General features: G+C 37.2%; 2 protein-coding genes across 6 annotated transcripts in view; one reads left to right on the forward strand and one right to left on the reverse strand.

Annotated features, from left to right (window-relative positions):
- The window catches only part of LOC111481177 (chaperone protein DnaJ-like), a 2,946-nt gene extending 1,942 nt beyond the window's left edge, over positions 1 to 1,004 (reverse strand). For 2 of the 3 annotated variants that reach the window (XM_023126535.1, XM_023126534.1), the window contains exons 1-3: positions 816 to 1,004; positions 656 to 733; positions 492 to 567 (exon numbers count right to left, since the gene is read on the reverse strand). In XM_023126535.1, coding sequence (XP_022982303.1) covers positions 492 to 567; positions 656 to 733; positions 816 to 914 — 253 coding nt within the window. In that variant the 5' untranslated portion in view covers positions 915 to 1,004. Of the gene's footprint in view, positions 1 to 261; positions 351 to 491; positions 568 to 655; positions 734 to 815 lie in introns of those variants that run through there. The other variant, XM_023126536.1, reaches the window with a different exon arrangement.
- A 2,336-nt stretch (positions 1,005 to 3,340) lies between these two features.
- Positions 3,341 to 10,965, forward strand: LOC111480898. Of its 3 annotated transcripts, none has more exons than XM_023126123.1 (22): positions 3,341 to 3,710; positions 3,840 to 4,457; positions 4,536 to 4,729; positions 4,905 to 4,967; positions 5,057 to 5,191; positions 5,323 to 5,441; positions 5,519 to 5,824; positions 5,915 to 6,002; positions 6,081 to 6,186; positions 6,272 to 6,382; positions 6,826 to 6,989; positions 7,095 to 7,215; positions 7,331 to 7,555; positions 7,645 to 7,835; positions 8,347 to 8,514; positions 8,609 to 8,714; positions 9,064 to 9,201; positions 9,455 to 9,616; positions 9,695 to 9,895; positions 10,059 to 10,253; positions 10,359 to 10,430; positions 10,556 to 10,965. In XM_023126123.1, exons 1-22 carry the CDS (start codon positions 3,663 to 3,665, stop codon positions 10,673 to 10,675), a joined length of 3,651 nt encoding a protein of 1,216 aa, XP_022981891.1. In that variant the 5' UTR covers positions 3,341 to 3,662; the 3' UTR covers positions 10,676 to 10,965. The 3 variants fall into 3 exon arrangements, with proteins under 3 accessions (XP_022981891.1, XP_022981892.1, XP_022981893.1); XM_023126124.1 differs by having other exon boundaries at positions 3,341 to 3,591; XM_023126125.1 differs by having other exon boundaries at positions 3,341 to 3,580.
- The last annotated feature ends 110 nt before the right edge of the window (positions 10,966 to 11,075 follow it).

Genomic DNA, 11,075 nt, shown 5'->3' on the forward strand with positions numbered 1-11,075 from the left:
AAAAAAAAAAAAAAAGAAGAAGAAGAAGAACAGCAGATGAACCAATAACAAAAGAAGGGTGCCCCAATAAGATTCTTTAAAAAAAAATTCTTTAGTTTTTGCACCTTCAATAGTTAAAAAAGGAAAATTATATTGAAAAAAAAGGTTAAGATATAAAACTTCGCCATCGCCTCACAGAAAGATTTTCTAAATTCTGCCACTAGGGAAAAAGAAATAACTCCTAAAAGTTCGATGGCTCTGCAAATAGATATAAATTCTGCCAATAGATATAAATTCTCTACTTCAGATGGCTCTGCAAACACGCAGTTGAGCACAACGCTGTACAACTTGTAAACAAATTATAATCGACACTATAATAAGTGAGAATTAGGTCAAAATTATCGCGGTAGGCAACTAAACACCACTTCCATTTCTAGAGGACTTCTGTTCTCTCTCGTTAATTAACTGTATGAATAATAACAAAAGAAAAAAGGTTATGGCGCGCAACTGACCTTCATATGCCTCGTTTATTTCCTGAAATCTGGAAGTGGCACCGTCGTGGTCTTTCTTCTTGTCAGGATGCCATTTCTGCACACAATCCAACCGATAAACAAACGAAAATCAAAAGAAAAGAGATAAAAATTTACCGATAAACAATTATAGAGAGAGAGCGAACCAGAGCCAGGCGTATGTAATTGGAACGAATTTCATCGTCCGTAGCATCGTAATCGACCTCCAAAATTTTGTAATAATCCTAGAAACAGGCGGAGATAAGAAATTGCGGCAAATACGCTTCGGTAGATGGCAGGAAAGTTGAAGAACGTTAATTAAAATACCTTCGGCTTAACAATGGCGGAGAAGAAATCGAAATTGATGTGGGAATGTTGATGATCTGAGTCGGTATCATTGTGATTGTCTTCCCACGCACCCGACATCGTTCTGGAGTATTTGGCATCCGGGAAAATGGAGAGAAATTGAGATAAAATGGCGGTTTCTTGATATGATTGTTAATTGTTGTTATTCGTTGCGTACTGGGTTTGGGGAAGCCAGTGGTCCTGCTCTGTCTCTGCGCGTGGGATCTCTTTTAGTTTTACTGGGCCTGGGCCTGGGCCTCTATCTTTTTATTTATTATTATATAAACACGGCTCGTGTCCGACATTAATCTCAATTCTACTTCAAATAACACTTCACTTTATTTGGTTGATCAAATATCAATAATAGAGATTCGAATTACTTCACAAGCAAGATTAATAATGTCAAACTTGAATGATTCTACGTGCAACCTTATTTTACTACATATTTCACACATGACTTTATATAGTCTCAAAATAAAAAAATTTAAGTTCATAAGCATTCAAAGAGTTGTAACCCTATTTTATGACCATAATTAGCCACTTTATATACTTTATTGCTATAACGAGCTATTATTGAAAATAAGTATTTAAATACGTTAAATAAACGTCATGACTCAAAATTATAATTCACCCAAAATTTATAACAATTAAACTTATTATTTTTTAATGCGACACAAATTGAATTATTCACATTTTCTTCAAATATTTCTTGAATTTTATATTGCATGATTGATGTCTTCGTTCATTTCTGAACATCTCTATTTTCTTTTAGTAATAAATTTAAATAAATATTAATTTTAAAATTGGATGTTAAATAAATATCTTGATTTTAAAATTTACCTTACACAAAATTAGAAATATAATAATAAAATAAAGTAAAAAATATGAACAGTTACAAAGAAAAAAAATAAATAAATAATTTCACAATCACAAAGAAAAAAACAGGAATTTGTCCAGCTAATTATAAGCTATTACTTCAAATAAATAAAAAAATAAATAAGCTACGAAATAATCGAGTAGGGCCACCGCCACCGCACACCAAAAAAACAATATTATTTAAATTAATTTAATGAAAAAATGTCAGAAAATGATCAATTTTATTCTATGATTCTGCTTGTTTCCCGCGAGGCGTTCAAAAAATTTCAAACCAAAGTTGTTTTGATAATGTTCGATGATTCTCAATCATCCAATGGGGCGCCGACACGTTGCATACAGTAATCCTCCACGTGGCACGACGAGAGCATGTCTTGACGATCTCGATCTTGTCTGCCCATAATTTCCCCTAGCCGTTGGTCTCCCATGAATTCTATTTATCTTGTTTATGCGTTTTTATAATAAGCTTTTAGCCTGCATTAAATATTTGAATTTTCAATTTTGTATATAACAAAAACGGTTTTTATGCAATAACTCGTTCATTTTTAGTTGAGTCAGCCTCTTCTTATTGTTTCGTCCGCCTATTTTTTCGTAGTTTATTAGTGTGTAAGATGGTAAACTCAGAGAGTTTCCGACTTCTCGTTAAACGTGTCCTCAACAATTTGATAGTTGTTCGGTTTTCATTTTTGGGTCGGGAAAATGGAGCCAGTGAGGACAAATTGTCCCAATCCTCTCGTGCGATAAAAAATAGTCGTACAACGAGATATTTCACATCCTCCCTTTCAGCAAGACATGACGCCTTGGTGGTGTAAGGATTGACCCTAAAAATTAAAGGCTCGAGTTTTACTTAAGCCAAGTCTAAAGCATCTAGGATAGTGTTTGAGCATTGATTCGGTCGATCCTATCTTAATAACCTAACTCATGGTCCAACCTTTTCAATTTGGCTATGAGTCAGAGTTTGTTTAAGTTTGAGTCGAGTTCATAGCCGTGAATTGATTTGACCGATTAAATATTAATTATTTTTTAAAAAGATTTTATCGATTAAACATTATTATAATCCATTGATTTTCTACTTTTTATTTTTATGTATTTATTTTATTACTTTTTACACGATATAATTACTGAAACTATAAAAAGTAGTATTTAATTTTTTTTTGGATATTTTAATTAAATTTTTTTTTGATTTTGAAAATTTTACTCGTATTTTAAATTCGAATATTAAATAAAGCAAAAACTGGAAATTCGGGACCGGCTCAAGCTGTGACGAAAAAGGACAGAAAGTAGGGGCCAAGTGGGACCCGCACGCCATGTGAACCGGTTGCTAGTCGTCTTTCTATCGGCAAGTGAAGGAAAGCGTTGCGTCCCCACTTCAACGTTCACTTAATATTTTCCCATTATTAAAAAAAAAAAAAAAAAAAAACACGAATGACTGCCACGTATGCTGCCCGTTACATTTTCCCGGCGACACTTCAAGTACGTGTCCTTTAATTTCGGCCTAATTAATGAATTATTCCAAATAAAAAAACCTGAAAACGTCGTCGTTTCGTTTAATACAAATACTTTATTTAATAATTGTGAAAAATATGGAATCTAAAATAAATAAATAAATAAATAAATAAATAAAAGCTGGCCAAAAAGTACCACCATAAGCCGTAGTCCCTTGCTTTCCAGTGGGTTTCAGAGCTAAAAAAGCTTGCTGTATAAGCAAACTTTTGTCTCCATTTTTTCTTCAAATCTCGTACTCGTTTTCCCTCTCTGTTGATCTTCTCTCTCTTCCTGTTCATCGCAATCTGCGTGATTTACCGAGCGGCATTGCCTTTTTTGTCGAGTTTTTTTGTTCTTCGTGCAGTGAGCTCTGAGCGTTCGATTCTAATGTGAGTTCCTGGTAATTTCTGAACTCTGGATTTGAGATTTGATTTCGCGGTTGTGAGATTAGGAGGTTGAAAGGGAGGTAGAATGTTTACCGACGGACTTGATAAAAGTGCCCTTCGATGGGTTCGCGAGGTTTCATTCTACTTCAATCCCTATTATTTTGATTTTGTTGTCAAATTGTTCTTGTTCATCTTTCTTCACACTGTTGAGTTTTGGTGTGGGAATTTCTGCTATCAGTTGATTCTTTTGTTTATTTGACAGAAGGAAGTACCGTTTGGTTCTTCGAATATGAGGTCTCGAGCCGATCCAATCACTGGCATCAGAGCGGGTACCGGAGCAAGGGGGTTTGGATTGCCACCGCCGTCGAAATTCAGAAGTGGACATTTGCCGGGGAGTGCTATTCCAGTATCGAGAACCATATCAGGCGATGTGGACAATAGTGCATCAGCTTCAGAGAATGATATGAGTACTGATTCTGAGGAGGATGTTTATGGAACTAGATATTCTATGGACTCATCACCGCAACGGAACGGAGTACCAAATCGTTCTGGTTATAGATATGGAAATCATTTGCCGGGGAGGTTAAATAATGGGAGTGATTACTTTTTCTCTGATGTTAGTTCGTCGAGGGAAACTTTGGTGGGGGGTCATAGGCCAATGACCGAAAGGATGAGGGCTACAAATGGGAGATTCCCAACTGGGCAGAATGTTTATACAGAAGACGATTCTTCTGATTCTGCTGCGAGTTCTGAATTTTCTACTACACAAGTGGGGGGAAGTATTAATGGAGCTATACCCAGGAATAGAGCTTCAATGGCTTCAGAGGGATACTCATCAAGCCAGCCTTCTCGTATGAATGTGGGCAATGCGCCTAGAAAGGTCTACATTTCTTTGAAAATTTTATGTTCCTCATTTTCCATCTGTGTAATGCTGATTTAGTCTATTCTGCAAGATCAGCAAAATGGAAGGTTTTCGGACGACGATGATCAAGACGACGTTCCCAGTGCGCCTCCTTTTTGTGCTTCATCGCATGAAATTAAACAATGTCCTGAAAAACGCCAAGACGTGAAGCTTGATGGCGCACATGATCGTAAAACTCCGTCTGGGGTTGAATTGCAGAATGGGAAGAAGAGCAGTGACCAGTTTGTGAGGTTGGTTTCTGAACCAGTGACCGGTTTGAACTGCAGCATGAAAAATTTCCCATTAGAATTGTCTAAATAAATGACAGCCAAGTCTTTGTATTCATTAACATTTCATTGTTACAATTTATTGTTCGTTCTAAAAGTTGGGATCGGAAATGTTATCATCTCCTTGCTCTATTTGCAGACCTGTGAATTCGGAAGCTGCTGGGAGTTCAGGATTAGCTCGCCTCCCCACATATAATGCCAGGTTTTGCCATCTAAACTGTTTAGGGTTTATTGTTGATGACATGCTATCTTAATTTAGTTTTCTAATGGGGTTTATAATTCCAATATCAGTGCTTTAGGGCCGTGGTATGCTGTCATAGCATATGATGCCTGTGTGCGTTTATGTCTTCATGCTTGGGCAATGGAGAATATGGAAGCCCCGACGTTTTTGGAAAACGAATGTGCAGTACTACGAGATGCATTTGGGTAGGTCCATTCTCATTTCATTGACTTCTTACAATTTTTCCTCTGCATACCATGTAAAGAGTCTAAATCTCGAGTTGAAAAATTGGTCTTCATTGCTTTTACCAACTTACGTCTCGATCGATATGCTGTAGTTTACGTCAAGTACTCTTACAGTCGGAGGATGAATTGTTGGTGAAGCGTACTTCTGAACTCGCCAATGAGGGAGCTCCCACTAAACCAAAGAAAACAATAGGCAAAATAAAGGTGCAAGGTAAAGTGCACGGTATTCATAAATACCTCATTGTTCAGGTGGCAATGGATGTGAGCTAAAGATTGTTTATTGTGCAGTGCGGAAAGTGAAGATGGGGCTGGATCCACCAACAGGCTGTAATATTTTATCTTTAAAATCACCTGTAGTGAACCTAGAAACCATCAAGTATCAATTTTCTAGCTTTCAATCAGCAGTAGTTTCTGGATGGCACGCTGTGAATAAAATTCGTGTTGCACCGCGGATACCTCTAAACAGTTCTCTATCTAGACAAAGCATGGCATATGTGCATGCAAGCACCCAGTACATTAAGCAGGTATCCAAAGTTCTTAAAGCTGGTGTAACGACCCTGCGCAGCAGTTCAACTTCTTACGAGGTGGTACAAGGTAATGCTTACTTACAAATTCTGATTTTTTACATGTTATGCCCTTGGTAATGTTTGACATGAACTGAATCCCGTCTTTCGCTGTCATCAGAAACATACCCATGTTTGCTAAGACTGAAAAGTTTAGCTGAGGAAGATGCCGTCAAAATGCAAGCTGGATCAGGAGAAACTCATGTTTTGTATGTTATTTGCTTATGTACCAGTTTTTAGTTAGGAATCCTTGTTCACGAAACCGCTGACAAGTGACAACTTTACAGCTTTCCTGATGGTCTTGGTGATGATCTAATAATTGAAGTTCAGGATTCCAATGCAAAGCATATTGGTCGAGCAGTCCTGCAAATAGCTGCCATTACTGACAACCCAGTAAAATCTTTTTTGACCCTGAAAATGCGTAATGTTTAAGAGTAATTCAACTATATTTGAAGATTTATCCAAAAATTAAATGCAGGCAGAAAAATTACGTTGGTGGTCTATTTATCGAGAGCCTGAACATGAGCTCATGGGAAAAATTCAACTATATGTAAATTACTCAGCAAGTACTGATGATAGTCAACCGAAGGTATGTTACTATAGATTTCCTTTCTCAAGTTTAGATCGCCTTCCCTTAGCCACGTAACTTTCCCTTTTTTTTTATTTCTTACTTTGCCAATTAGATTTCTTATTAAGCATTCCACTCTTTTTCCTCATTTGATGATGTACTGATCCTGTCTTTGAAATTGAATAAACTGATTTTCTTTTGAGAATCCCCCTTCGCCAAATTTAGGCAAAATGGATCTTACCCGATTGTTTTGGTTGAATTTTCTGATTCCTGAGCTTCTTCATGATTTTAAAAAGCACTTTTCTTCAAGCTGATCTCAATTAGATCTCTCTGGCCTATTTGTACTTGTTGTGAATTTATTAACAAGGAAAAATGTTTTAGGAAACCTTTGGTTTTGCAAGGTGCTTCTAAATTATTTGAAGTTTGAACATGTCGTAAATATTTCTTTTATTTGTGGTCCCTAGTGCGGTTTGGTGGCAGAAACAGTAGCATACGACCTAGTTCTTGAGGTTGCCATGAAGGTTCAGCATTTTCAACAGAGAAACCTTTTGTTGCATGGTTCCTGGAAATGGCTTTTGACAGAGTTTGCATCATACTATGGCATTTCAGAAGTATATACCAGATTAAGGTAAGAGGGCTATGTTAAGATAATTACTTATTCGACATAAATGGCCGGCATAAAGTTACACTATTATGTGGTGATGAATATTGATGGTACCTGGCATGTCAATAGATATCTTTCATATATCATGGATGTTGCCACGCCAACAGCTGACTGCCTCACCTTGGTGCACGACTTGCTCATGCCTGTTGTTATGAAGGGCCATGACAAAAGCACGTTGAGTCATCAAGAGGTAGTAATTCGAGCTTCCTTGTTCAAACCAGTAGATGCTTATTTTATCTCTACTATTTTATATTTCAGTATTGTATATAATGAACATTTTGCAAATCTTGTTGGTTGTCTCTCAGAACCGAATTTTAGGAGAGACCAGGGTTCAAATTGAGCAGACACTTGCTCATGTTTTTGAGAATTATAAATCACTTGATGAAGCAGCTCTCTCAGGTCTTATGGAGGTGTACAGTCCTGCAACTGGTGTTGCAGCTCCTGCTATCGAACCTGCAGTTAAATTGTACACACTTCTTCATGATATTCTTTCTCCAGAGGCTCAGACTTCTTTGTGCCATTATTTCCAGGTTTTGAGAAATTTCATCTCTGTAGGAAGTAGGATTGCATTGTCAAGTTGAATGTTCAATTTTTGCCCTAAGGCTTAGCATCTTTTCAGGTTGCTGTGAAAAAGAGATCAAGGAGGCACTTGAGTGAGACAGATGAATATATGGGTAACAATAACGAAGGCAGTTTGGTCGATAATGTCACTATGTCCACTGCTTACCAAAAGATGAAATCAGTGTGTCTTAACATTAGGGAGGAGATATTGACTGACATTGAGATCCATAATCAACATATACTTCCCAGGTACCGCTTCCTGTTCAGAGCCATGACTGCATGTTAACCATAAGCCAAATTAAAGAGGAATTGACTATATTTGCATCTCTAGAGAAAAACTGTGAGATCCTACATCGATTGGAGAGGGCAACGAAGCATTCCTTAAAAGGGTGTGGAAATCTCTCCCTAGTAGGGAAAGCCCAAAGAGGACAAAATCTGCTAGCGGTAGACTTGGGCTCTTACTAATGGTATAAGAGCCAGGCATCGAGCGGTATGCTAGCGATCTCACATCGGTTGGAGAGAGAAATGAAGCATTCCTTAAAAGAGTGGAAATCTCTCCCTAGTAGACACGCTTTAAAACCTTGAGGGGAAGCCCAAAGAGGATAATATCTGCTAGCGGTGGACTTGGACTGTTTACAAAATCTTTCCTTCTGTTCAGAGACTGATTCTTTTCAGCAAAAGTTCATGGACAACATGTTCAAAATAACTTTTTTTTAGTATTTGTCAAGAGAAGCTTGCTGACATAAGTTTCTATTTGCAGTTTTGTAGACCTACCAAATCTCTCTGCTTCCATATACAGCACAGAGCTTTGCAGTAGATTGCGTTCTTTCCTTATTGCTTGCCCACCAACAGGCCCCTCACCTGCAGTAGCAGAACTTGTTATTGCTACAGCTGATTTTCAGAGGGATCTTGCCAGATGGAACATTAGGTAACTTTTTGTTTATGCATAAACTAATTTTGTTAAGTTTGGGAGAACATCTTGATGTCCTTATAAATTTCCAATGATTTTTTTTTTCTTTCAGTCCTGTGAAAGGGGGTGTTGATGCAAAAGAATTATTCCATTTGTACATTCTGGTGTGGATCCAGGATAAGCGTCTATTGTTGCTTGAAACCTGCAGATTGGATAAGGTCAGTCAAATTAATTACATTTCTATATTTTGAATATTACAAACTTCATGCGAGCATGAAACATGAAGGAACAGGGTTTCTGTTAACAGTATAGAGAAGAGTACAAGTTTATCAATCAGAAAAGGACAATATGTAGTTTTCAAAGATGAACAAGGGCAATATCAGTAGAACAATTTTGTTTTCTTTGCCCACAAACTTACCGTTACTTAAAGATGCACTTTAGAGGAAAATATAAACTAAGCATCAACTGTTGTGCTTATGAGATTATGATCACTGTATTTTCAGAAAACATGCTCAGTTTATTTTACTTCTCAACTCATGGTTGTGGTTAATATGAACATAAATGCAGGTTAAGTGGTCGGGAGTTAGGACTCAACATTCTACAACACCTTTTGTCGATGAAATGTATGACCGATTGAAGGAAACATTGAGTGACTTCGAGATTTTCATTTGTCGATGGCCCGAGTACACCTTTGTTTTGGAACAAGTAAGTTCGTAATCTTGTGGCAACTCTTTTTGCTGTAAACACCGTCTCTCATCTCAACATCTCGGTGTATACCATCTCAAAAGGCATTGTTTGTTGATTTTTAAACCAAAAACCATGGGTAAGAATTTGCCTGTAATTTAAGGTCATCTTTATCAGAACTTCTATGGGATCTCTGAAGGTCTTTGATTTCTTCTCTAGTCTCATCGTCAGAAGTCTCTCTAACTAGCTTCTTTCTTTGGGATTTCTATAATAGGCTATTGCAGATGTTGAAAAAGCATTAGTGGAGGCATTGGATAAGCAGTATGCTGATGTCTTGGCTCCTCTTAAAGAAAATTTAGCACCCAAAAAGTTTGGGCTTAAGTATGTTCAGAAACTTGCCAAACGATCCCCAAGCTCTTATACTGTTCCTGATGAGGTAAGTTGACTCTTAAAATTCGAAGTTTTCTTTCGTATGTGTGTGTTCCTTAATATTGAAATTCAATGATGATTTCAGCTGGGGATTCTATTAAATTCCATGAAGAGGATGCTCGACGTTTTACGCCCAAAGATAGAAGCCCAATTTAAGCAGTGGGGTTCCTGCATTCCTGAAGGTGGAAATGTAATTCCTGGAGAACGTCTTAGTGAAGTGACAGTCATGCTTAGAGCCAAGTTCAGAAACTATTTGCAAGCAATTGTGGAAAAGTTTGTTGAGAATGTAGGTACCATTTTGCTTAATCAAGTCTTTTGTTTAAAATTTGTCGCTCTCGAGTGTTTCGTTTAAAATGGTACACAGTACGGGGTTTTCGATTAAGAAGTAGGACATTTCTTGATGTTTCTATCGGATCATCTTGTTTTATCTGCCTTGTTATTTACTGCAGACGAAGTTACAAAATGCTACAAAGCTAAAAAAGATTCTACAAGACTCCAAGGAAGCTGTGATTGAATCAGAAATACGAAGTAGGATGCAACCATTGAAAGATCAGTTGGCAAACACAATAAATCAGATTCATACTGTCTTTGAGAGTCGTGTCTTTATTGCTATCTGTCGGGGTTATTGGGATCGGATGGGACGGGTAAGATAAACCTGGATTTTTCTATACATGTTTGCTTCAAAATGGCTCCAAAATTGAGAATTCATTCTTTGAGCTTTTGCATTTTTGGATTTTTATATGGCACAGGATGTTCTAAGCTTCATGGAGAACAGGAAAGAGAACAGGTCATGGTATAGAGGCTCACGAATTGCAGTTTCGGTAAGCAATTACTTGAATTACTTTAGAGTTCGTCACGTCTGAAATAAAGGGATCTTTGCAAGCCATGATGGTCACCTATGAGTTTCCTTGTTCCTTTGTCATTCTCATCACTTATTCATTTGCAGGTACTCGACGACACATTTGCCTCACAAATGCAGCAATTGCTCGGGAATTCGCTACAAGATAAAGACCTCGAGCCACCAACCTCTATCACAGAAGTGCGATCGATGCTCTGCAAGGATTAAGGGCAGGGCCAACGTATCGTACCATAGAAACATAGTGGAGATATATTTTCAAGAAGCAAGAAGAGCCAAGGGCGGCTAACCTATATAATCTTGTTAGCATGAAGGTTTAGATGTCAATTTTGATAAAAGAAAAGAATTAGAATCCTGATTCCATTTTGTAAAGGGAGTTAGCTACTCAGCTGCTCCAAAATTTTCTTTTGGTGTCTCTTTAATGATGTACTAACTAAAGAGATGCAGATGTATATGTTACAACAATTACATAAATATAATTCTTCCAATTCTTAGAGACACTGCCTTCGAACATCCTCAAATGCATTCATAAAAATAATTAGAAAATGGGCCTGGTATGGATAAATATTTGTTTTAATCCGATTTTTTTTTTTTTTTTTTTTTTTTTTTA

This window comes from Cucurbita maxima, unplaced genomic scaffold (genome assembly GCF_002738345.1).
Source record: "Cucurbita maxima cultivar Rimu unplaced genomic scaffold, Cmax_1.0 Cma_Scf00006, whole genome shotgun sequence".
In the NCBI taxonomy this organism is placed as follows: Eukaryota; Viridiplantae; Streptophyta; class Magnoliopsida; order Cucurbitales; family Cucurbitaceae; genus Cucurbita; species Cucurbita maxima.

Excerpts from the sequence above, each read along its gene's own strand:
- LOC111480898 (XM_023126123.1), top strand. The coding sequence starts at position 3,663 with ATGTTTACCGACGGACTTGATAAAAGTGCCCTTCGATGGGTTCGCGAG. Across the intron at positions 4,458-4,535 it reads TGGGCAATGCGCCTAGAAAG|CAAAATGGAAGGTTTTCGGA; the intron begins GTCTACATTTCT and ends CTGCAAGATCAG. Across the intron at positions 7,216-7,330 it reads GCACGTTGAGTCATCAAGAG|AACCGAATTTTAGGAGAGAC; the intron begins GTAGTAATTCGA and ends GTTGTCTCTCAG.